Source organism: Herpailurus yagouaroundi, unplaced genomic scaffold (genome assembly GCF_014898765.1).
Source record: "Herpailurus yagouaroundi ecotype Mexico unplaced genomic scaffold, PumYag 142, whole genome shotgun sequence".
In the NCBI taxonomy this organism is placed as follows: Eukaryota; Metazoa; Chordata; class Mammalia; order Carnivora; family Felidae; genus Herpailurus; species Herpailurus yagouaroundi.
In genome coordinates this window covers 24,433,383-24,458,977 of record NW_024412397.1, presented here as the reverse complement: position 1 = coordinate 24,458,977, position 25,595 = coordinate 24,433,383, and the positions used below count along the sequence as shown (strand labels likewise).

At 44.0% G+C, this 25,595-nt stretch overlaps 1 protein-coding gene across 7 annotated transcripts; it reads right to left on the bottom strand.

Annotated features, from left to right (window-relative positions):
* Window positions 1-25,552, bottom strand: MRO (maestro). Of its 7 annotated transcripts, none has more exons than XM_040478812.1 (9): window positions 25,300-25,552; window positions 20,453-20,594; window positions 9,803-9,905; window positions 8,423-8,569; window positions 7,279-7,461; window positions 5,262-5,417; window positions 4,068-4,175; window positions 3,437-3,719; window positions 2,681-2,961 (listed from the first exon to the last, which is right to left on the bottom strand). In XM_040478812.1, the coding sequence occupies exons 3-8, from the start codon at window positions 9,899-9,901 to the stop codon at window positions 3,666-3,668; spliced, it is 747 nt and encodes a 248-aa protein (XP_040334746.1). In that variant the 5' UTR covers window positions 9,902-9,905; window positions 20,453-20,594; window positions 25,300-25,552; the 3' UTR covers window positions 2,681-2,961; window positions 3,437-3,665. The 7 variants fall into 7 exon arrangements, with proteins under 7 accessions (XP_040334752.1, XP_040334746.1, XP_040334745.1 ...); XM_040478811.1 differs by lacking the exon at window positions 25,300-25,552 and adding an exon at window positions 24,715-24,846; XM_040478813.1 differs by lacking the exon at window positions 25,300-25,552 and adding an exon at window positions 20,872-21,173.
* Window positions 25,553-25,595: the final 43 nt, after the last annotated feature.

Sequence of the window (25,595 nt, the reverse complement as noted above, 5' to 3'; positions counted from 1 at the left end):
CAGCATTTTTGCATGTGTTCTATGATTACAAAAGTAATACATGGCTTATTGCAGAAAGCTTGGAAAACACAGAAAAGCAGAGATATGTATCTGCCTTATTTCTAGCACTATCTGCTAGCTGTCCTACACAGCTGCTGTTCCTCTCTTTATAAAACACACGCTTGTGTTTTTTATAGTATTTGAAACATTCATTACTCTCTGGACCGGCATTCCACTGGATTCTGTTGACACTGAGTACTGATCACCTGTGAGATTCCCAACTTCCTTGTCCTTCCCAACTCCCTTCTCTGTCCCTTTAAGAAAGACCCATGTTGTGAACAACCTGAAAGCAGGGACCAAGTTTCATGCATACCTCTACCCTGAGCCCTTAGCATGATAGCAAGAGAATATTCCTTTTCTTTCTTTAATTCACTCACTGTTCTTTATCTAGTGTTGAAAAATAAGAAATGCCAAAGCATTACCTTTAGACTGGCAAATTAATAGGCATCTTATGGCAAAAGGGATACTTTAAGGACATGAGCATAAAGGTAACCTGCAGTCTGGTTATGACGAGAGAAATGACAGCCCTCATTTGTCAAGATGGGCTTCTCTGAAGGAGTAGTAGCTTCGGATGACTTTCTGACTTTTTTCTCCCCAAACAACATTTATTTACTGGGCATCTCCTGAGTACCTTTGAAGTCATGTGACAGTTACAAAGCTATACAAGATAGGATCCTTCCTTCAGCAGCTTCAATCTAACGGGAGGAAAAAAGGCAGGTAGGTAAAACCTTGCAAATGAGATAAAACATGTTAAGTGGCCTAAGATTGTTAGAATGTTCTGGGAGTTCAGAGATGTGAGCTGAACTCGCATCTGATTGAGGGGATCCGGCATTGATCAGCCTTCGAGCAGGCATAAGTTATACATATGAAGTGTGTGTGTGTGTGTGTGTGTGTGTGGGTATGCATGGCTAGGCAAGGGAGGAAATTCGAAGCAAAAGGAACAGACTGAGCAAAGGCAAAGGAGTATAAGAGACTAAGAAGTGTTTACGGAAGAGAGAGGAGCCAAATTTGGCTACAGCAAAAAAGTAACAGAAGAAAAAGCTGGAAAGGAAGAGTGTGAACCCATGGCTGAGAGCCCGGAATAGCAAACTAGTTTGGACTCTATTCCCACTACAATTTGGAACTATTTAGTCATTCAGCAAATATTTCTTGATCATCTGCTACGTGCTAGGTGCTGTGATACATTCGGTGAGATACAAAAAGGAAAACAAGGCATGGCTTGCGGTACAAAAGCAAGGTGTCCCTGCTCTCACCACAGAGCTCCATGATAACCTTCTAGAAATGTAGTTCAAACTCAAAGTGGACTTATTAAGAGAAAAATGAAACTGGCCAAAATACAAATTAATGATAAGGAATCTTTTTTGGTTACTTATTGCTGAGTAATAAACTATCCCAAAAATTAGTGATTTAAAACAACAATGATTTGATTTGATTAACCTGCTTACGATTCTGCAATTTTGGATGGGCTTCATGGAGATAGCTCATCTCTTTGCCACGGGGTGTCAGCTGGGGTAGCTTGAACAACTGAGGTCTGGCTGGAATGGCCAACTTGTATCGTACATCTGGACCTCATACTTTCATTGTAGGTTGAGTTCCTCAGCTCTCCTCCACAAGGCATTGCATGTGGTTAGCTTGGTTTTCCTTCCAAAATGGTGGTCTCAGACATTCTTCTTTGTTTCTGGTAATCTGACTTCTTACATGGCAGCTGGCTTCACCCGGAGCACAAAAAAGGAAGCTCTTAAAAAGTAGCTTATAATTGGCATGGTGGTATTTTCAGCATATTCTAATGGTTAAAGTGGGTCACAAAGTCAGCCCAGATTCAAGGGGAGAGGTCTACACAAGGGCATGAATATCAGGAGGCATGATTCTTTGGAGGCCACCAGAGTTACCAGTCTACCAGAAATCTTAAAGTCAATTCAACAGCATCTTCCACAATTTTAACCAGCTAACGGGCGTTAAGTACATAGATGTTTCTGCTCTACAGCACATAACCTGCCTGCCTCACTCTACCTCCACCTTTTTGCATGCTAGCAAAATGCAGTTCTCAAGCCACTATTGATCACTTAATCGAACTGCATCAGATTCCAAACGGACCTTGGAACATAGTTTCAAACAGGCCAACATCCGGGAAGGCAGAGGGCTCTCAGCTCAGAACCATCCCTCCTGCTCCTGAGCCTGTGTCACTCCCGAGAGCTCCCCAGGTCATGTACCCCAGCTTCAAAATAGGAAGAAAGAAAACCCATTCGTGCTCCAACTCCCCCTTCCGCCAACTGCCACATCCTTGTCTCTCCTAGGAGACAGCTCAGCCCTCATCTGTGTTACAAGGCCCTGTCTCTGGAGAGCTAGAGCAGAAGATTGAGTTCCTGGTTTTCAGAATGACATTAAGATCCCTCTACAGCCTTTATTACCCTCTTATGTTTTCCATTTCCCAGACTTGTCCAGTATAGTCTGAATGCCAGGTTCGGTGGTAATACCAGAATTTCTATAGGAGAAGCTTGGGAAGCAAACTGGTTGGATGGAAGGTCGGAGGGATGAAGATATTTTTCCTGAAATTTTTACAAGAACCATGTGATCCCTCATAGGACTAGAATTGGTCACCAAAATTGACCTAATTAGCCAAGAGGTGACAAATACAAATATATACTCAGATCACAAATTTAATTAATAAAAATGTGTACTTAGCACATATAAAAGCAAAAGTTAACTGAGTTAAATAGAGCAGCAGCTAGGCAGTTTTTTAATGTGTTTTTGTTTTGTTTTTTACATTTCTAACCATCTGTCAATTATTCCACATTGAAGCAGAATCACATTGTAATTAAATGTTCCAGCAGTCCGTCCATACAGATTTGAATTCTGGCTCCATCCATTCACTGGGTCATCTTGGGCAAGCTACTTAATTTCCCCGTGCCTTAGTTTTCCCACCTACAAAATGAAGATAGTAATAGTACTTTTCTCATAGGGTGTAAATAATACTTGCAAAGTGCTTAGCGTCCAATAAACATTCTCAATAAATGTTCCTTATTATTCCATACATTACTATGGGTTTTTTTTAACCCCGTGCTTTATAGATATTTTTTTCTCTTTACTAATTCATGTTTGGAATGATCTAAAAGGCAATGACTGTTGAAGATTAGGAGAAGCTAAAGATACCCTCTAAACCCCCTTCTTGGTCCCTTGGCCAACTTTAAATAGATCTTGCCAACAAAAGGTATCAATACCAAAGTGTCAATAGCAGATTTAAAAAAAAATACTTCAAATAATATTCTCCTAAGCCTCAGAAATTAAAAATAAAATTAAAAATAAAAGAGAGGTGACAGAGATGAACTTAGGAAGGAAAAGGCTGAGAAATAAGCACTGAATCTACACATACTTTGAATGTTTTAAACAAAGTGTGTACCTTCTCATCAAATTTGTATGGGGAGAAGATGATATATATAGAAGCAATTTAGAATTTGCTTGGGATATAATTATACAAATCCATGCAACTGCCATCATCTGTTCTCCCAGCATCCTGTTTGCTATTACAAACACAAGAGGCAAGCAGAAGCATCCAGAAGAGTTAAAAGAGGGGGGCTCTCGGCCCCCTGCAAGGTGCTCACTGGAACAATTTCCCTGCTGCTCTGTGTTTACAGAATCCTATTTGCATAGAGGAACTGCAGGAGCTCTGGATGATAGTGGCTCTGAAAGAAATCAGCAAAAGTGCACGTGAGGGATGGATTCAATACGCTTCTTTGACTCTAGAAGGTGTAGATAGTTGTCAAGCACAGAGCATGAGGACAATCAATCTTCAGATTCTCAGAGGTGGAGATCATTGCCTACTGATCTAAACTGGGAGTGCCAATAGATTTTGTGCACAGTCCTCGGGGCATTTTGTCATTTACATTGCATGATGGGTCAGTTACAATCGAAACATAATTGGCCTGAGTCATTTTATGGGGAGTGATTTCCTTGTGTGGCTGTCCACCTTCTGGGTTGACACCAGGAGGGCAGGGGCCTCTAGGAATTCTCTCCTACCCTCTTTCACTCACCAGCTGCCGGCAGAGTTTAGGGTTCCTTTGATCTGCTTCACTCTGGAAGCTGTATTCCTTTCTTTCTTTCAGATATGGAGAACAGGCTCGAAATGTTGTTTTGCAAGCCTGAGAAAAATAGTATTACCATCTTATTGTCAAAAACATTAGAGAGTTCTATAATCCAAGCAAGGAAGAGCATTGTACCCAATCTGTGGTCTGGGGGCTACTGAGGGTATAAAAGTAACTTCCAGAAGTTTCGAAGACATCAACCTCGTCTTGTTAACCAGGACATAGCACCCAGAACATGCCCGATCTCGTCTGCTCTCAGAAGCTAAGCAGGGTCAAGCCCGGTTAGTACTTGGATGGGAGACATCAACCTTAAAGGATTTTGCTTGTAAAGTGGCCATGTTTATAATTTGGGGCTGGTGGCGACAGCATAACTTTATAGTTTACCACAGCCTTTATTATTGTCCCATCAAAAGTAGTTCTGGATTCCTAAGTTTGATACCTCTCTCTCTGTCTCTGTCCCTCCCGTGTGCACTAACTTAAAGAAAACAAGTGTTCGATGGAAACTTTTGCTCTCAGTGGTTTTGAAATACTCCCCCACTTCAAAGCAGGCCTGCAGTTGATCCAACCTCGTTAGGATGTGTTTTCTCCAAGAATAAAACAAAAGCTCTACAGGGGACTGAGAAGCCAAAGGTGGGAAATCTATACCAGGCACAGTGAGAGAAGCTAATTGGCCTGAATTAATATCATTGTTATGTGGTCTACTGCCCCAGAGACTAGACCTGGGCCTCTCTGCCCCCACTCTCCATTATCCTGAGTTTATCTAGCATTGACACGTGCTGAGATTGGGCGGGTGGGAGAGGAGCAAATGGAAGATAACACTTAAAAAAAAAAAAAAGATTTTATTTTTAAGTAGTCTCTACACCCAATGTGGGGCTTGAACTCATGACCCTGAGATCAAGAGTTGCACACTCCACTCACTGAGCCAGCCAGGCACCCTGGAAACCAGCACTCTGGCTCAGAGAGAGATGACACCCCGAGTAGACGCCTTTCTCAGGATTCACAGGGACGCACTGGCACAAGCAAGTAGAGCATAACTGAACTGGCGGGAACAGAGGGTCCTGCATCCCAACAGGGCAGCGCCACAGCCCCCTTGATGAATGGCACAGAGCTTTCATGCTGTTAATTGGGGAATCCCAGACTTACCTTGGCCACCTGGGGATTTCTGTCCTGTAAATGTGTCAGGAGGGAATCTTGAGTCTGCTTAACCTGACTGGTGAAAAATCTCTTCCATTTCCGCCCAGCAAAGTCCGCCAATTGCCCAAACAGGACAAAGGCTGAATATCTCAGGTTGTCATTCTCCTGTGGATCCCCAGTAAAGAAAACAACAAAATCCAAGTCATTGCCCAAATGCAAGGGCATCAGAAAACAACACAGCCATTGATCTTTGTTGCATGGTAGGAGGTGGGTCACCAGATCCAGTCTAAAGTGCTTAGCTGGCTGAGATGGGGGACAGAGAGGAGACGGGCTGAGTCTTCAGTGAACGTCTTCTCTAGCAGACAAGAAGACTAGAATGGGGGAACTCTGTGCTAATCCCAGCTCCCCAGCTCTTTTCTTTATTAGACAGTGTTTTGGACATAGAATACATTTATATGGTTCAAAATTCAAAATAACCAAATAGTTATATATATACATATACATATATAACTATTATACATATATATGTATATACATATACATATATAACCATATACATATATATATAAATATATACATATATATATATATATATGTAAGTCTCCTTCCTACCCCTTTCTGCCCGCCACTAATTTTCCCTCCCATGAATGAACAAAGCTATAAATTTTCTGTGTAGCCCTCCAGAAAATTAGGAAGAAACAGAATAAAATATATATTACATAGTCCTTTCTCACACTTTTACACAAATGGAAGCACACCATGCCACTGTTATGTACCTTGACTTGTAGCAAGGTTAAGTGTCTAATTCTGGATCTCGGCTCAGGTCAGGATCTCACGGTTTGTGAGTTTGAGCCCGCGTCAGGCTTCTGTGCTGCCAGTGTGGAGCCTACTTGGGGTTCTCTCTCTCTCCCTCTCTCTCTGCCCCTCCCCTGCTTGCGCACTCACTCTCTCGCAAAATAAATAAGTGAACTTTAAAAAAATTACAGTCAACTATCATCATCTCCATCCTCACCAGGTATTAAAAAAATGATTGCACGGCAAATGAGTCCTGGAAATTAAGATGACACCTCCAGAGAGATTTCGAGACATCTCCCTGCAGATATCTGTTTACATTCCAGGGAGATAAAGTAGACACCTTCCTCTCCCCTCCCCAGAGATGACTGGTTCACATTCCAGAGCAAAGGTCTCTCCGTCTCTCTGTCTCTCTTAGTGGGAGGAGAGGCAAATGTGCCAGAAGCTCCTATATAAACTCCAGATTTTGTAATTTCAAGATTTTTCTTCCTCTCGTAGGGTGCAGGTTCATCTGGAGAATTAGGTGTGGGGAGCTCATGCAAGGTGCTCTCTGAGTAAATAAAAGCTCTGTTTCCTGTTCTACAGATATTATCTTTCTGTTAGAGAGAGAGAGAGAGAGAGAGAGTGTGTGTACGTGTGTAACTGCTGTATCTCAGATCCAGACTAAACAGTGTACTTTCTGCTCAACCTGCCTGGTCACCTGGCCATAAAGAGCACAGTTCCTGTGATCAGAGGGCCTGGTTTCACATCCACTTGCTGGCTCTGTCAATCTTGGGCAAGTTACCTAACCTCTCTGTGCTGTGCTTTCCTTATTTATAAAGTGAAGATATTAACAGTGCCTACCTCACAGGGCTATTATCTGAGATAACCCACGAAAATTGCCTAGCCCCACACCTGGCACACTGTCAGGGCTTGCTAAAGGCAGACTATGGTTATTGTCACATTCGACAGAGAGCACCGAACGCACGTTGGCAATGCTATCACCGTCTCCATCCTCATTGGACGTATATTCACTCCTCCATAAAAACAAAAACTCCTTAAGGGGTAGTGATGGAATGCTATTCTTTATATGTTTTCCATAACCCCCCGGTACAATACTAGGCTCGCAGTATGATTTCTTAATTAGTAAGTTAGTAATAGAGACCATGTTCTCTGAGCAACACAGCCAGGGCTCATGTTTCTAATCCCACTTCAACTTCAATAACCCAGAAATCTTCTGAATCATCTCGCTTACATCATCTAGTAAAGTCCTGGCCTGGAGAGTGATGTCTATGAAGAAGGAGCCCAAACTTTTCCCCTGGATCTTGCCCAGGATGATGGTCAGAGTCTTCATGCTCTCGTGGATGACGTCAGCACTCACAGGGTCATACAGGCCATGCACCAGCAGGTCTAGGACAATTTTCTTATATTTTTTCACCTGTTAACAAGGTGTGAAAAGCATTAATATTCTAGCAACTGAGGAATTGCTCCCAGTGAGTTGAAAAGCAATCCCACTTCTAATCTTCCAATAAGCAAGGACCTGGACGAAGAGCATGGCTTTCTTCAGGAACTGCCACAACAACTCTTATTACTGTACAAATGCTTCCATCAACCTGACCCAAGAGCCAGCTCGGTCTTGGAAGAATAACCGAAAGAGCAATCTGGAGCTTGGCCTCTGAGCAGATGAGGCCAGCGAGGGCACATCAAGGAGTATGGAAGGCTGGATGATCTAGGCATCCGGGGCATAGTGGGTACTTTTATAGAAGATGAGACGGAATGGTCACGGAAGCTGATGGATACTGAAGGCAGAGGTGGGGATAACACCTTTTACCGAACAAGCGTAATTATTCAAAAATAAATCAAATTCACCCAAGAGGAGGACGTCCAGGTGTGTGTTAATCCCACCTGAAGCTCTGTTTCCCAAGGCTGATAATACTGAGGTGCGACAACTGTCGTATAACTGCAAATGAGTCACACCCTTGTGCATTCTCCTTCCCTTGAGTGCGGAAGAAACCAGTGGCTTGTTTCCAGCCTACGGACTATGACAGTGGTGATGGGATATCATTCCCACGGTCACATTACATTACATGGGATTCTATCCTAGCAGACATGAGTGCTAGAGGCTTTCCTGCCGGCCTTGAACATGTAAGCTCACAGGCTGTGAGGGGACAGGTGTCAGAAAGGAATGCAGTCTGGCCCATCTCGACTGCAGCCTCGTGAGATCCTGAGCGGAGGACCCAGCTAAGCTGTGCCTAAAGTCCTGACCCAAGGAACCTGCAAGATGATGACCGCCAGGTGTGCGATGACCTGTCACCCGGCAGTAGAAAACCAGTGCGTGAGGTGCCAGCGCTGGGGACTTCAGGCCGTCAGGCTGGCTGGGTGCCACCTTCCCCTCCTACCTTGTCAGGGGTCTCAGAGGCCATTGCTCCCAGGCCTCTCATCGCCATGTGACGCTTTTTAGCATTGGGGTCCTGGGCTCTTTCTGCCAAGATGAAAAACACGTTCTTCGGAGGCTCCTGCTTCTGGAGACTCACTGTCCAAGAGATCTGGGTAGTAAGTAAAAAATGTATTGATCTGGGGAGTGTTCAGAGTCATACCTATCCCAACCCCAAGCCCTCCCTCTAAAGAAAATTTCTGTGTTGCCTGCTCGATTCAGCCCTTCTTTGTCCACCCAAAGGCGCCTGATTTTTGCTGGAAATACATCAGTGGATCTACATAATGAAGAAAATGGATGGAAGAGGAAATAGGTAGAGAAAAATAATGCAGGGCTGGTGTTGAGGTAGGTTGGGTGGGGCTTATGGCAGGTGCCCGAGGACCACTGAGGGTGTGCTAGAGCTCAGAAGAAAGGGGGCTTTAGACAGTTGATGTGAGCTGAGAACAGTGACCCTCCACAGGACAAGGAAGGCTGTACTGCTTCCAACTCAAAGGAAAGAGTTTCCCTGACTCTTCTTTTCCCTCCAGCTCTTCCCCATTATTCTGCTCTACTCTGTAGCTGAACGTTTTGAAAAAGGTGTCTCTACTTGTTTTCTCCAATTCCTCTCTCCATTATCTCTTGAACCTTCTGGGATCAGGTTGATGGCCCCACTAATGTGGCTAAATCCAAGGGTTAACTCTCGGCACTCATCCTCCTCAACCTCTCAACAACACTTGACCTAGCTAGCAAAGCACATCTACAAACATTTCAGGGCACCTGAAGGATGTCCCACCCCAGGATGCACGCATCTGAGCAATTAAGATTAGGAAAAGAAATGTATAAAGAATGCAAATTGGGGAACACTGTGCAGCTGACACAGGAACCTACTTCAAGGACTAAACTCTAACTGCAGGGCAAGAGATGGGTTACCTCTGTAGTGAACATATGCTTCCAGGAAGGCCCCAGTGTTCTAGGCTTCACACACATGTACTGGAGTCAGAACCAAGGACAATGCACGATCCAGACAAAATCCAAGAAAAAGCCACCTCCTCACTATCCTTAGTAGTGAGGGGCTAGAGGCTGGACCCATGGCTCTATTGGGTATCTGGTTGATTACCAAGTCTCATCACTATTTCTCAATATTCATTGCACTTCATTCTATATTTTTGTTATTATTAAGTGTGCAGCAAGCTAAATTCTTCCCAGCTCATCTCGTTCTCCTGTAAACATTCTGTCTGAGTTATAAGAAGTGTCACCAAGCGTTTTTTTTCGAAAGGAGCCACCGGAACTAATGCAGACCAGGCAAGCACACTTTACAAAGTGGCTGGTAGGGAAGGACCTCTGTTTGTAACATGTGGTGACAGACCTTGGAAAAGAAAGACACCATTGACGTCCTTTTCTTCTTAGGCTGGGTGGCGGGGATCGGCAGGGGCTGGCCCAGGATTCTTCTTTGTGTTTGGTCCATGGGACTAAAAAACAAAACAAACAGACAAAAAACCCACCAGAATTGTCATATGAGCCACAAACACTCCTCCGAGCCTTGTCCTCAACAGGCAATGTCAAACAAAGCACTGTGCCGGGGTAAGGACACGAAGAAACAACATCCCTGAGGCTTGTCCTTGGGAACCAGTCCCCTTGGTGAGGAGATGGGACAGTCCTGTGGAAAGATAAAGAGCAGGAGGAAAGGCAGCAGAGGCATCAATGGGCTGTCCCCTGATTCCCACTCCATCCCAGAGCCTCCCTGTATCAGAATCTCCAAAGAGATGAAATGAAGACTCTGGACCCCATCCACACAAACCCTCACGAGTGGAAGTAAAAAGTAAACTTTTTTTTCACACAAAGTAAACTTTGTGTTTTTTAAAGTTTCCCACGAATGTATACTGGTACTGCATCTTAGAGGGGATCTTGATATCATCTCTTACAATTTTGAGACACACATAACTTTCAGCGATCCTTGCATCCTACAGATAACACTGGTAGCTCAGATGCTCAAACGCATACATACAGGATAGGCACTACCTCTTTGTAACGAATGATCTTTGCAATGCAGTGTCCTTTAATAGTTGTAACTTGCTATTTAATACAAGCAAGTTACACATAGATATTACAAGTATACAGCTACAGGATAATTACTACGCAGTCATTAAAAAGGATATTGGGCAAAAACACTAAAAAAAACCTCAAAAAAAGAAAAATCTATATAGATGATATATGTTAATAAACATCCTTTTTTGGAAGGAAAAAAGGAATATTGGGCAGACCTACATATGCTAAAATGATCTCCAAAACGTGCTATTGAGTGAAAGCTGGAAATAAGTATGCTACTGTTTGTGTAAAAAGAACAGAAAGGGAAATATATACATGCACACATATGCTTGCATATGTAAAGAGAACAGGGAAGAAAACCCAAGAAACGTTAACAAAAATTGTCTTTGGGGTAGAAATCTGAGCAACCGGGGTAGGAAGAAGACTTGCTTATTCATACTTTTTTTTCTATATCTACAGTATTTGTAATTTTACCATGGATATATATTATTTAAAATATACATTATAGGAGCATCTGGGTGGCTCAGTCAGTTGGGCGTCTGACTTCAGCTCAGGTCATGACCTCATGGTTCATGAGCTTGAGCCCCACATCAGGCTCACTGCTGTCAGCATGGAGCCTGTTTTGGATCCTCTGCCCCCCTCTCTCTCTGCTCCTCCCCCCATTCACGTTTTCTCTCTCTCTCTCTCTCTCTCTCTCAAAAATAAACATTAAAAAAATAAAATATATATTATAAATAAATACAGCTCACAAAGTGATTCTGATCTACAGCCTGATTTGAGGTGCACTAGTATAAACAGTATAAACCAGTGTGAACTAGTATAAACCAGTGCTTCTCAAACTTTAATGTGCACTTGAGTCATGAGAGGATCTTGTTAAAATGCAGATTCACTCAGTGAAGGTTTCAGATGCTGTCTTTCTTATAATCTCCTAGGGGGGGCGCCATTGTTGCCGGTATGAGGACCACATTTTGAGGGCAAGGTGTAAAGTTAAGAGCCACAAGAATCAAGAGAGGACTGTGGGCTGGAACAGCTGGTAGAGACCCTGCATGTCGGTGAACTTTAGAGAAGAGGCATTCAGCACACGGAATACAATCAATAATATCAATAAATACAATCAATAAATTGTCAAGTGACTGTGTTGCATACCTGAAACTAATATAACATTGTATGTTAATTATATTCCAATTAAAAAACGATATGGGGGGGAGAGGGAATGGGGAAAATGGGTGATGGGCACTGAGGAGGGCACTTGTTGGGAAGAACACTGGGTGTTGTATGTAAGTGATGAATCATGGGAATCTACTCCCGAAGCCAAGAGCACACTGTATACACTGTATGTTAGCTAACCTGACAATAAGTTATATTTTAAAAAATAAGCAAATAAAAATTATATGTATTAATATATTAATAAATTAAATAATAAATAATAAATTAATAAAATTTAATAAATTTATTAATTTAATAAATTAATATAATAAATATAATAAATAATAAAATAACTTAATAAAAATTATATATATATTTAATTTTATTAATTTATATATATATGAGCCACCTGGGTGGCTCAGTCGGGTAAGTGTCCAACTCTTGATTTCGGCTCAGTTCATGATCTCACGGTTCATGAGATTGAGCCCCACATCAGGTTCTGTGCTGACAGTGCAGAGCCTGCTTGGGATTCTCTCTCCCTCTCTCTCTGCCCCTTCCCCACTCTCTCTCTTTCTCAAAATAAATAAATAAACTTAAAAAAAAAACAAATATAACAATAATGAATCTGGCAAAAAATACTTAATCAAGTTGGTTAACAAAGCCCAAAATTAACAGCAAAAAATACAAGAATAAAAATAAAGGAGAGGCAGGAGCATATTTGACGCATTGGGATTCCAGTGGGGTTCCATGTAGCTAGTGTCCTGGTAGCAGCGGTAACAACAATTACAATAGGAGAATGTAAAAAAGAAGGCAACAGAAAGTAGTTAAAGGCCGGCTGTGTCGGGTTTTTGACTGCTAAAGCGATCAGTTTCAATTCTATTTTGTACCTAAGAGTGAACTGTTGATTTTTTCTAAAAGAGGTGAAATCCATGTACCACACAAGTATTTTAACAATGTTGCACAACTACCACCTCTATCTGGTCCTAAAACTTTCTCATCACCCCAAAAAGAAAACCCCATACCCACGACGAAGTCACTCCCCATGCTGTCCTCACTGCAGTCCCTGGCAATCATTTTTATGCCTTCTGTCCCTATGGATTTACCTATTCTGGGTATTTTATATAGAATCATACGATATTGTAACCTTTTGTGTCTAGCCTTTTTCTTGGTATAATGTTTCTGAGGTTCAACCATGTAATAGCATTTATTGGTATGTCATTCTTTCTTATGTCTGGATAATATTCCATGACAGGCATACCTCATTTTATTACACTTTGCTTTACTGCAGTTCACAGATACTGTGTTTTCTATAAATTGAAGATTTGTGACAACCCTGTGTCAAGGAAGTCTAGTGGTGCCATTTTTCCAGTAGTATTTGTTCACTTCATGTCTCTGTGTCACATTGGGTGACTCTTGCGATATTCCAAACGTTTTCATTATTATTATATTTCTTCTGATGATTTGTGATCAGTGATTATGACTTGCTGAAAACACAGATGACGGTTTCTTAGCAATAAAGTATCTTTTTAATTAACGAGTATATTTTGTTAGACATAATGCTATTGCACATTTAACAGACTATAGTATAGTGTAAGCATAATTTTTATATGCACTGGGAAACCAAACATTCATTTGACTCACTTTATTGTAATATTCACTTTTTTTTAAATTTTTTTTTTCAACGTTTTTATTTCTTTTTGGGACAGAGAGAGACAGAGCATGAACGGGGGAGGGGCAGAGAGAAAGGGAAACACAGAATCGGAAACAGGCTCCAGGCTCCGAGCCATCAGCCCAGAGCCTGACGCGGGGCTCGAACTCACGGACCGCGAGATCGTGACCTGGCTGAAGTCGGACGCTCAACCGACTGCGCCACCCAGGCGCCCCTGTAATATTCACTTTATTGAGCATTCTGGAACCTGACCCACAATATCTCCAAGGTAGGCCTAGATATGGATATACCACATTTGTTTATCCATTCATTTCATTGTTGATAGATACTTGGGTTATATTCACCTCCTAACTATTAAGAACAGCACTGCTGTCAGCACTGGTGTGCTCCCAATTCCTTTGGGTCTATCCGTTAGAGTGGAATTGCTGAGTCATGTGGTAATTCAATGTTTAACTTTTTGAGGAATCCCCAAGTGGCTGCACCAATTTACATTTCTACCAGTGATGTGCATGGGTTCCAATTTCTCCACATCACCAGTTGTTATTTTCCAATAACAACCGATTGATTATCATCATCATCATCATCGTCATCATCATCATTTCCATCCTAGTGCATGTGAAGTGGCATGTCCATGTGGGTTTGATTAGCACTTCCCTAGTGACTAATGGCATCGTTTTGTGCCCTTGTTGGTGATTTCAATATCTTTTCCAGAAAAATGTCTATTCAAATCTTTGCCTGTTTGTTAAATGGGCTGCTTGTTTTGGAGTTGTAGATTTCTTGTTTTTTTTTTTTTGTTTTGTTTTTTTGTTTTGTTTTTTTGAGAGAGAGAGACAGAGTGTGTGGGGGAGGCACAGAGAGAGAGGGAGACACAGAATCCAAAGCAGGCTCCAGGCTCTGAGCTGCCCGACGTGGGACTTGAACCCATGAACCGTGAGATCATGACCTGAGCCAAAGTTGGACGCTTAACCCACTGAGTCACCCAGGTGCCCCTAGATTTCTTAATATATTCTGGATCCTAGGCCCTCATCAAATATGCGATTTACAAATATTTTTTGCCACTCTGTAGGTTGTCTTCAAGTTCTTGACAATGTCTTTTGATGCACAATCGTTTTCAATTTTGACGAAGTCTAATTTATCTATTTTCATGGCTGTTGTCACTCATGCTTTTAATGATCTGAGGATCCACTGCCAGATCCAAAGTCATGAAGACTTACCCCTGTTTTCTTCCAAGATTTTTGTAGTTTCAGCTCTTATATTTAGATTGTTGATCCATTTTGAGGCCATTTTTGTATACGGTATGTGGTAGGAGTCTAACTTCATCAGAACCATTGATTTTTGTTTTGGTTTAAAAATTTTTTTGGTAGGAGAAATGCTATTCAGGTGCTGCAGGAGTTCTTCAACCCCAGCTGCAATAAAATCACCTGAGGAACTTTTAATGTCCTAATGCACTGGCTGTACCAGAGACCAAGTCTGTCACCATCTCAGGCATCGGTAATTTTTAAAACTCACCGAGTAGTTCCAATGGGCAGTCACTGAGCTAGCGTGACTAGTGACCAATCACCTTGGTTTGCCCTGCAATATTGTGATCTATAGTAAATATATACTTGGTCTTTGTCCCCATTCCTGGCACAGAGCTCCCAAAACCCTTAGAATTTCCTAAGTGGTCACAGTGACCGAGGCATCTTTTGTCATGTTAATGAGGCTGCTTTCAGAAAGCTCTTTCTCACCCAAGGATAAAGCTGGTTGCCGGGGGAATTGGAGGGTTGGAAACTTCAGTCCCACCCCCTCCTCTTGGGAGGCCAGAGAGGCTGCAGATAGAATTCAACAACCAACTGCCAATGATTTAATCATGGTGCCAAGGTAAAATGAAGCCTCTACAAAAACCCAAAAGCATGGCGTTCAGAGAGCTTCTGGATTGTTGAACAAGTGGAGATTTGGGGAGAGTGGCACGCTCAGAGGGGGCATAGAAGCTTTCTGCCCTTGCCCCATACCTTACCCTCTGTATCTCCCATTGGCTTTTCCTGAGTTACATCCTTTTATAATAAACCGATGACTCAGTAAATAAAATGTTCCTCTTGAGTTTTGTGAGCCGTTCTAGCAAATTCATCAAACCTAAGGAGGGGAATGTGGGAACGTCCAATATAGCTGGTTGGTCACAAGCACAGGTGACACCCCATACTTGCCATTAGCATCTAAAGTAAAGGGAGAGGGGACTGCCTTGTGGGGCTGAGCCCCTAACCTGTGGATGTGACAGGAGATAATGTCAGAATTGAATTGAATTCTAGGACAACTAGTCAGTGTCTGCTGAGAACTGGAGAATTGATTGGTGGTATGGTAAAAATACACACTGACCCTGGCCCTGGGGGGTCCCCTGGGACATGGGATTTTAAATGCTAAGACCAGGAAAGTCCTGGGGAAACCTGGACACATTGGCCACCCTATCTACTCTACTCGAGTTGCAAACTTATTTAAACACAGGTGGCTGACAAAACCCAGCCCTGTTAAACAGCTGTGCTTTGGAACATTTGACTCTGACCTGAAGCGTGCGAGGATCTGGTTTCTCCACTGTCTTTGCCCCTCCATCCCTGCTGGTTTCTGTAATGCTCTCTTGGTCAGAAGACACTGGAGAGATCCATGAAAACACGCCTTCATCTCCAGCCCCTAGTCTCTATTTCTTCTACATCTCTGGCCAGCAGACCTCTCCTCACTACTACAATGGGGATCTCAGATAAAAGCCCAGAAAATAATCACCCCACCTATTAGCAATATCGTCTGTGTTTGAATAAAGGCATTCCCATAAGCTTTACGTGACATGAAGCCAGCGGTCCTCACACCTGAACATGCACTAGAATTGCCTGGAGGGCTTCTTAAAACAGAGTCCCAGACCTGATTCCCAGAGTTTTTGATTCTGACATCTGAAGGATGACCCCAAATCTACATTTCTTTCTTTTTTTTTTTTAAGTTTATTTATTCTGAGAGAGAGTGGGAGAGAGAGAGAGAGAGAGAGAGAGAGAGAGAGAGAGCAGGAGCGGGGGAGGTGCGGAGAGAGAAAGATAATCCCAAGAAGGCTCCGCAGTGCTGTCAGCGCGCAGTTGGATACGGGGATTAATCTCAAGGACTGTGGGATCGTGACCTGAACTGATATCGAGTCAGATGCTTAACCAACTGAGCCACTCAGGCATACCTCACACCTACGTTTCTAACAAGCTCCCAGGTGATACTGGGATGCTATTGGCCTGGGGACCATACCTTGAAAACACTTCATTAAGAGAAAGAAACTAGAGTATTACTATGCCAGTCTTCTCCAGAATGAAAGGATTTAAAAATTCACACTGTGACAGAACTTGCTTGGTTGCTCCCTTGGGTGGTTTTCTGCACACAACCCACTGTTGCACTAGAACCTGACACTCCTTGGGTTGAATGCTCCAGATCAGAGTTGACCAGTGTCTGACCGTGGGTAGGCGGAGCTTAAAAGAAGCAAAGTTCCTCAAGCTGAGGGCTGCTCACTTTGGGGGGGTGGGGGTTGTGGCACAAGCCTCATGATAAAATGGCTACTGTCTCTGGTTCCGGGGCAGAAGAAAATCATGCCTGAGGCTTCTCTCCACTGAGAGAGAATTCTCTTGTAGGATTAGCATAGCAAGTAAGTCTTTTAGCCATCCAAAACATCTCCAGGCTTCTGAAGCCAAGCAGCCAGCCCTGTCACTTCTTTTTTTATATGTATATATTTTATTAAGAGACAGCACAAGAGAGGGAGGGGCAGAGAGAGAGGGAGACAGAGAATCCCAAGCAGAGAGAGAGGGAGACAGAGAATCTCAAGCAGAATCTCCATGCTATCAGCCCAGTGCCCGACATGGGGCTTGAACTCAGGAACCGTGAGATCATGACCTGAGCCGAAGTCAAGAGTCGGATGCTTACCCCACTGAGCCACGTGGGCACCCCCCTGTCACTTCTAAATAGGCACCTCAAGAGTTTAAGGTCACAGAAGGCTCTCAAGCAGTGCCAAGTTCGTGAGTGTTGAGTGCTCTTCATGGCATATTCAGTATGTGGTTAGAAAAACACGTAGGACCCCACCTCTAGCTCACCACCTCTGCTAGCAAGCCCTGCCTACCTCCCTACCTCCCCCATCATAAGGTAAAAACTGTGATGTAGCTCAAACTTGCAGATTGTCAGGGCTCATCTTGATCTCTGGTGCAGGAAAAGCAAAGTATTTCTCACAGTGTTGGCTGGGCCTCCGACGTTAGAGCCCCCTGCAGTGCTTGTTATAAACCCCAGGCCTAGCCCAGAATTACTGGACCAGAATCCCAGAGTGCGCAGGGCCCGGGCACTGCATTTGCTACGCTGTGTGACGGCACACACACTGGTATGGGTTCTCTACAATAGAACATAAATGACTCCAGAGTTGGCATACTCACACATCAGGAGAGACCCCAGAAGTCAGAGGAGCAGCTGGGGCCAAGAGGGTAGAAGAGAGGGGACAGTGTCGGTGACTTTACAGAGAACAAGGCATTGACTGCATATGTTCATGAAGCACACTGAATTTTGTTCACAATAGAATTAAAATCACCCTGAGCTGCACAGGCAATGATTCATACACATTTCTTAAAAAGTTTCCTTAGAAAAGAAAACAAACATAAAAGTGATTGGGGGGTCCCCAAAACCCCCACCTGGAGCCCTGTGACTCTTGAGCCTACAGCTGCCGCTGCCCACGTGCACTCCTTCCCATCTCCTTTCTGACACTTAAGTCCTTTAGACCCAATCCAGTCAAACAAAAGAAAAATTTCCATCTGTTGCAATACAGGGTCTCAGAGAGGAGCATTTTAAACAGACTATGAATAAACATATTATGTATATGGAATCAGAGATTTTTTTTTTTTTACTGTTTATTTATTTTTGAAGGAGAGAGAGAAAGAGACAGAGTGTCAGCAGGGGAGGGGCAGAAAGAGAGGCAGACACAGAATCCGAAGCAGGCTCCAGGCCCTGAGCTGTCAGCACGGAGCCGGACGCGGGGCTCCCACTCACAAACCCCGAGATCATGACCTGAGCCGAAGTCGTCTAGACGCCCAACTGACAGAGCCACCCAGGCACCCTGGATTCAGAGATTTCTTAGATTTCTGTTCTAACTCCATCTGCAAGCCCAGTCACCCCCACGCTTTGCTATGAGGAATTAGAGTTTTCTGGCGGGTTGCCCTGGTCAGCACAGGCGCCTAGACCAGTGGGACTGGGTCTGGGAGGCCACCTGGCCACTTTGAACCCAATGGCATGGCTCTGCTTATAGTTTCATTCATCCCTGTGTGCATTCTTCAACCCACTCTTCTTCTTCCGGGAAGTCCTTCCTGAGCGTGCTAATGCCCTGTTCCCCTGGTTTTTGCCTTTTCTGAGACCCTGGAGCTTGTCTTTGTCACCATGTTGTGATTCCACCTGGTCTTCCGAAACAGACATGGATTTAGGGTGATGTAGAAAACTGCTTTGTGGGGCGCCTGGGTGGCTCAGTCGGTTGAGGGTCCAACTCTTGGTTTCGGCTCAGGTCACGATCAGGTCTCGGTTCACGGGATTGAGCCCTGTGTTGGGTTCTGCACTGTTGAGGAACCTGCTTGGGATTCTCTCTCTCTCTCCCTCTTCCTCTGCCCCTTCCCCTTGCATGCTCTCTCTCCCTTTCAAAAATAAAGAAATAAACTCTAAAAACAAGAAAAAAGAAAAAAAATTGCTTTGTGTTTTAGGTTGACTCCCAGATTCTGACTCAAAATATAAGGTTTATGTTCAATAATCCTTTAACTTAGTGAAGCCAAAAGGTATATTATAAAGGCCAAAATTACAAAATACTTTGATCATTTCTGTAAAACAAGGGGAAGAAACTGGTAGATTTCTCCCAATCCTCCCAACACTGACCTTATTAATGATAATAATAATATTAATAGTTACCATTTATTGGGTACTGTGTATGCTGGACATTATATTTAGCACTTTGTATACACTGCAGGAGATGCTTTTCAGCAGACCTCTGCTGAGCCAACGTGCCAGGTTCCCTGTATTCTCCAGGCCCAACCAATGCTTGTGGCCCACGGTGTTTGCTCCTCACTTCTGTTCCACTAGCCCTTACAAGCTTACCAAGAACCAGTTTCTGACAGCTGTGCTTGTTATGGTAACCGTGACAGTTAAGTGTTGTAGACATCGATGAAATATGAATACACAAAGAAAGGAAGTTGTTTCTATGAAAGCAAAATGGAATGTTTTGGAAGGATTCAACAACGGGAAAGCTGCCACGTAGAATCGGTGTGGACGGTAAACGTTTGCAAAGAGTCTTAGCGGAACAGTTGGAATTTGAATCACTCTGCAGAAGTGACTTTACGTGTGTCTCCCCCCGGTGCCCTTAAGCTCTCATTCCACCGACAGAAACCAAAACCAGAATTCACAGAAGAAGCATTATGCGTGTGCCTTATGCAAGACAGCTCAAAACCCGCCAGCTAGTGGATCCATATTCGAAGAAAAGACCATAGCCCTACATCAAAGACGGGGAAACTCTATATTTTAAGGTAAGATACTTGAGATAAGCATCATCTTTTCTGAATCTTTGCTTCAATAGGCTTCTTCCATGAGCTCTTCAGTCCCAATCTTTCAAATAAGAGGCTTTTCCCCCATTTGATTTAATTTCCACAGTCATCTTGAGAAGTCGGTTTAATTATGTCCACTTTGGAAAAGAGGGAAATGGAGCTTAGAGTCATGTAAACGACTCCTGTCAAATAGCCTGAGGTGGCACAGTAGAGTCCCAGCACCACATCTGTACTACCCTTCACTGTGTGCTAAGCCTGTTTCCGGCTCCCAGGTGGCGACAGGCGTGCTCACCAGGCAAGGACACGCTGTGTCCACACTTCGGTTTGAAGCACCAATATCTCGTCTTCAGTCCCCTCCCTTCCTAAAACTCTTTGATGACTTGATATAATGATCTATCATCTATCTACTGGTCACAGCTGGATTGACATAGTTGGTGAAAAGAAAAAAAGATTGGCTTCATGGTCAGCGTTGCCCACTTGAGTTTTACGAAGAGAACAACTCCTCCAGATGCCAGGGACCCGAATGGCATTCCACAAAGGCCTGGGGAACCCTGATAGACCTCCTCCCGCGGCTGAGTCCCCGCCCCCCGCGCGCAGCGGGCCTTACCTGTGGCGGTCACGTGGTCAAGTGCAGCAGGTGCGGCTGGAGCCTGGGGTCCCGGGCTACTCCGATATCCGCTGTTTCCGGGGGAGGGGGGCGGGGGTCGCCAGCTGGGATGACTCGGCTCACTTTTCCCAGCTCTGAAGTCCTAACATAGAAGAAAGGAAATGGGACGGTGAAACAGATCTGTTCAGGATCACGGGTCAGCTACAGAGTGTTGGAAATTGAGAATTATAGGGAAAAAGGAAAGTTTCGATGATGGTATTGGGGTGGGGAGGGGAATTGTCCCCCGAATACCGGCGAGATTGTTCCTAGTGGTTGCAAGCATTACTTGTGTCCTTTACTTTCCCAAAGTGTGCTGAGGTGTCGTTCCCCCTTCCCCTTGCTGTGTTGTCCCCGTATTCTTCCCTCATTCCGAGTCTCACCCACACTTTGTAAAGAAAGGACTGCAATTCTGGGCTCTTCCCCTGCACCAAACCAAAGGGCTCTGCCCGGAGCGGTTTCCCCCGTGACGCCACCAGATGGCAGCATCACTCAATGGACGGGTTCCAGGCTGGGGACACAGCCGCAGGCCTTCCTTCCCTAATCCCGTTAGAGCCGCATTTAATCTAAGGATGGGACACTGTGTTCCAGGCCAAGCAGCTTCTTTGTGACTGATTGGTGCACCAACAGCTAGAGCTCTAACGCTGACGCCCCTCTCTGCTCAACAGACACCATCGGTCCTGAAAGGACCGATTTAAACTGTTGATTTATTAGTAAAACAAACAAAACGAAAAACTGGGAATAATAGTACTTCCTCCTTCCCTGGACTTCCCAGAGATCTACTTATCAGTAACTACTTATTGTCTGGCCTTGTGTTTGGCAAGATGGGCAATAGGTTCTAAAAGAAAAAAGTTACATTTTCAAAGCTCTAGGAGTTTATTGTTATGCTAATAAATGTTTATTGGATATTTCTCTGTGCCAAACATTGAGATAAATATTACACAGAATATCTCACTTGATTCTTACAACAAACCTAAGTACTTTTATTGTGACCCCCATATTAAGGATGGGGAAACTGAGGCACAGAGAGATAACCTTGCCAAATGTCATGCAATTAATTGGTGGCAGAGTTAGAGTTCAACTGCAGGCAGAGTTCAGACTCTTAGCCACCATGCAATGCAACGGGCAAGTTTGGGAAATCCAATTAGGACATATGCAGACGATATAACTAAAGAAGTACGTCAGAGTGGAAGTTTGAAAGAAAAAGCGGAGAGAAGGAGAAGTAATGCTCTTGAGAAAACAAGAACAATTAAGCTAACACAAAACCCTCTCTGGACTGGGCCCAATGCACACTGGTGGTGACCTCTGAGAATGCAGTTTCAACAGTGACAGAGAAGGCAAGCCAGACCACAGAGCTACAAGGCTATGTGGAAAGAGGAAATTGAGATGTCTTGCTGCAAAAGGAAGGCAGTAAATAGACTAGAAGAGACAGCAAGGTCAAGCAAAGGCGTTCCGGTTTTCTTGCGTGCTTTTTAGAATAGAATTGAGCCTGGCCGTGTTTGAAAGCAGTTGCAAGGGAGACTTAGATCGTGCAAGTGGCAGAAAGTCGAAGAGGAAGAGGCAAAAAAACAAAAACAAAAACAAAAACGGAACAAAACACGGGGAAGGGTAGTCTGGGGCACAGAGGAGGAGGGGGAGGAGGGAGAGAGATGCCCCCCTTTTGTCTGAAACTGGGAGGCAGCTGCAGGGCTGGAGGTACATTAACACACACATGAGAAAGATGAGCAAGTTTAATTCTTCCGAATTAGCCGTCGTCTTTTCTGTAAAACCAGAGTTCAGTTAGCTCCCAAAAGTGGGAATAAGACTTGGGAGGACGTTTTCTTATGCTGAACGAATCCATATAGTGCTTAGAATGACCAAAAAGCAGATAAAATTAAATCAGGCAACAGAGGCTGCTGGAGAAGGGAAATCCCTGCCAAATCTCACTGGGGCACCAGGACTGAATTACCCGCTGCATGGACAGGAACACAGCCGATACTATATACGACCCCTATGTTTAAAGTTTCTTTTGTATTCAGGTTTTAAAATATTTGACAGAGAAATAGCATCTTCCTCATTTGCCAAATGGGCAGAACCCACACTCGTGCCCGGGAAACTTACTGACCCAACTCCAGCTGTGTTAAACACTTCCCACAAAGGGCATGGGCACAGCCAACGGCCCCACAGAGTTGCAGACACAGCACAAACTTGGGAAGCAGCGACATTAGGACACGGTACCCAACAGGGCTAAGCTTCTCCTAATGTGGCCTTGGGTCACAGCACAATTCTTCTGGGAATTAGGAAGTTTCTTTGATAATTTGATTGCAACATATTGATACACTGATGACATGATGTCCTTCATGCACCATCATTATTTAATTTTATTGTTTGATGACCCTATTTTCATTCTTAATTAATATTTCCTTATACGCAAAAGTACATTATTGGGGCTGATGTAAGCAAAGAAATTAAAAAGGATAATTACTTAGTCTGCATTACTGATGAAAAGGGGAACAGGCAGAACTAAATCAATCAACAGTTCACTCTCCCTTCAGACTTGGGAAATTAGAACAAATAGTTACCGATCAAATGGCTTTTCTCCAGTGTGAGCATCACCAGAGGCCCCTCCTTCTGTGATGGAGCCTTGTCTCGGCAGGAAACTTACCTAAGAGGGAGGGTTTTCATTTCCTCCCTCTCATCTTCTTTTAAGAAATCCCTCTGGGTCAGGCCAAACCCTGTCTTGATTTTCACTTCCAAAAAGAAATAAAATCGGCTGCCTGCCCAGGCACAGATTGGGAATACCAACTTATCCATTCATTGTTCATTCTTCACATGTTTATTGAGATCCTACTTTCCACAAGGCACAGTGCTCGCCAGGTGACAAAATACTCAGACTGTGCCAGGAGCCAGGAGAGAGAGGAGCAGAGACATGGTCTCATGTGTCCGTAGAGAGGAGCTGACAAGGAGCATGGAGTCAAAGGGCAGTCCATCAGGATATCCTTCGCAAAGGAAGGAGCATCTGTACCCGGACTTACCAGAAACAGAGTTCGGAAGAGGGAGACAGAGAAGAAAAGCATTCCAGGAGGCAGGTGCAGCATGGGTTTGGGAGCCCAGGTGGATGACCCAGATGCGAGAGGGAGCCTTGTGCTTCCCAGACTCTTCCAGAAGCCACCTGCAGCAATGGCAGAGCCCAGAGCCGGCTCTCCTCAAACCTCAGCACTGTGTGCTTCCCAGTCTACTACATCTCTGTCTTGTTTTCTCATAAAAGCCATGGTCTTTTTGTCTCACATCTTTGAATAAAGTAAATGCCAGAGGGAGAAGCACCGAGTTTATTCCTTGGCTTCAAATACCCTCCAGCCCAAGGAAGTGGGAGCCTCGTGATACCCAGGTGGGAGCCTCGCGATACCCAGGCTCTCCAGCTGGGCAGCCTCTAAGGACAGAACGTTGCTGTCAGTTATTTGCTCATCTAATTCACTGTCTGACTGTCCTGCCTTCTGTTTTCCTGACTTTATTACTTGACAGTCATTATCAGTGCCCCAGTGTACGAATAAGTTCAAACTCCTCCTTAAGTAGCCTGAGATGATCTCTGAAAATGGTTCTCTACTCTCTTGAACCTGAAAACCCTGACAAATCATGCAAATCAAGAGGTTAAAATCTCTGTGTTTACTTTGAGAACGTCCATGAAACAGCCCAATCAAAGGTATGTATATCCGAAAAGCCACTGAGTCCCTGAAAGATGTCACTTTATAGAAGCAATGCATGCCACTCCATCATTACTATGGTGTGGGGCTCAGGCCAGAAAATGGGGTTAGACACAGGTCAGTGGCCCCAAAATCGTACTGCGTGTGCTGAAAAATGCAGAGAGTAATGATGAACTTAAAGAGAGTTTAGATATTGATTCATCGGTCATTGAGCTCAGCCAGGTGAACAAGGCCCCAAAAATGTGCCTCTGGATTTACAGAGCTCAGGGTCAGATTAACCCCCATATAAACTCCTCCTGCCATACTGGGATGATCCTTACTGAAAAGAACAGATCATTGCACTGAAGAAACATCTTCCCAGAAGAAACCGGAAAAACAACAACAACAACAACAACAACAAACAACAACAACAACTTATGGTCCATTCAGCATAAAATAAATGTCAACAAAGGTTTTTTTTGTTTTTTGGCTTTTTTGAGAGAGAACAAATGAGTGAGGGGCAGAGAGAAAGAGGGAGAGAGAGAGAGAGAGAGAAGTGGGGCTCACCTGAAGCAGGGCTCGTGCTCTCCGAGGCAGGGCTTGCGCTCACCCAATGTGGGGCTCAAACTCACAAACTGTGAGATCACGACCTGAGCCAAAGTCAGACGTTTAACTGACTGAGCCACCCAGGCGCCCCTTTGCCAATGAAGGTTTTTTTAAAAAGTTCAAGCTTGGGGCGCCTGGGTGGCGCAGTCGGTTAAGCGTCCGACTTCAGCCAGGTCACGATCTCGCGGTCCGGGAGTTCGAGCCCCGCTTCGGGCTCTGGGCTGATGGCTCAGAGCCTGGAGCCTGTTTCCGATTCTGTGTCTCCCTCTCTCTCTGCCCCTCCCCCGTTCATGCTCTGTTTCTCTCTGTCCCAAAAATAAATAAACGTTAAAAAAAAAAAAAAAAGTTCAAGCTTAACACTTTTCCTATCTGAACATGAATTATGCCCACACCATCACTCATACCCCTACTTCCAAAAACTAATCATCAATGCCTATGAACATCTTTCAATCTAACTGGTTAAATCTATAGCAATCAATGAACTGTGTTGAACTACAGTGTTTAATAGAATCGGCTGAATGCAGAAAATGCTCTGTACTGTCTTACCTGAGCTAGGCAGTGAGGAGAGCACTCATCCTGACAAGAGATGAATGTAACTAATCCCAGGAACATCGCCATCCTTTAAAGGAGCCGGGGGCCAGCCAAACTGCATTTTGTCCTTGAAAATGGAACATAGAATGAATTACAGTTTTATCACAAGAGGGAAATACATAATAAGACCTTTGTAGGCTATCTACCCCTGATAATTGCTAGAGATACATTTCATGCGGTTTTGCAAACTTTGAAGACTCCCACATTAGTTTCCTATTTTACAGGGGCCCAGTGAGAAAGCTACATGCACT

Excerpts from the sequence above, each read along its gene's own strand:
- MRO (XM_040478812.1), bottom strand. The coding sequence starts at position 9,901 with ATGGACCAAACACAAAGAAGAATCCTGGGCCAGCCCCTGCCGATCCCC. Across the intron at positions 8,570-9,802 it reads TGGTGTCTTTCTTTTCCAAG|ATCTCTTGGACAGTGAGTCT; the intron begins GTCTGTCACCAC and ends CTTACTACCCAG. Across the intron at positions 3,720-4,067 it reads CTAAACTCTGCCGGCAGCTG|AGCCACTATCATCCAGAGCT; the intron begins GTGAGTGAAAGA and ends GATTTCTTTCAG.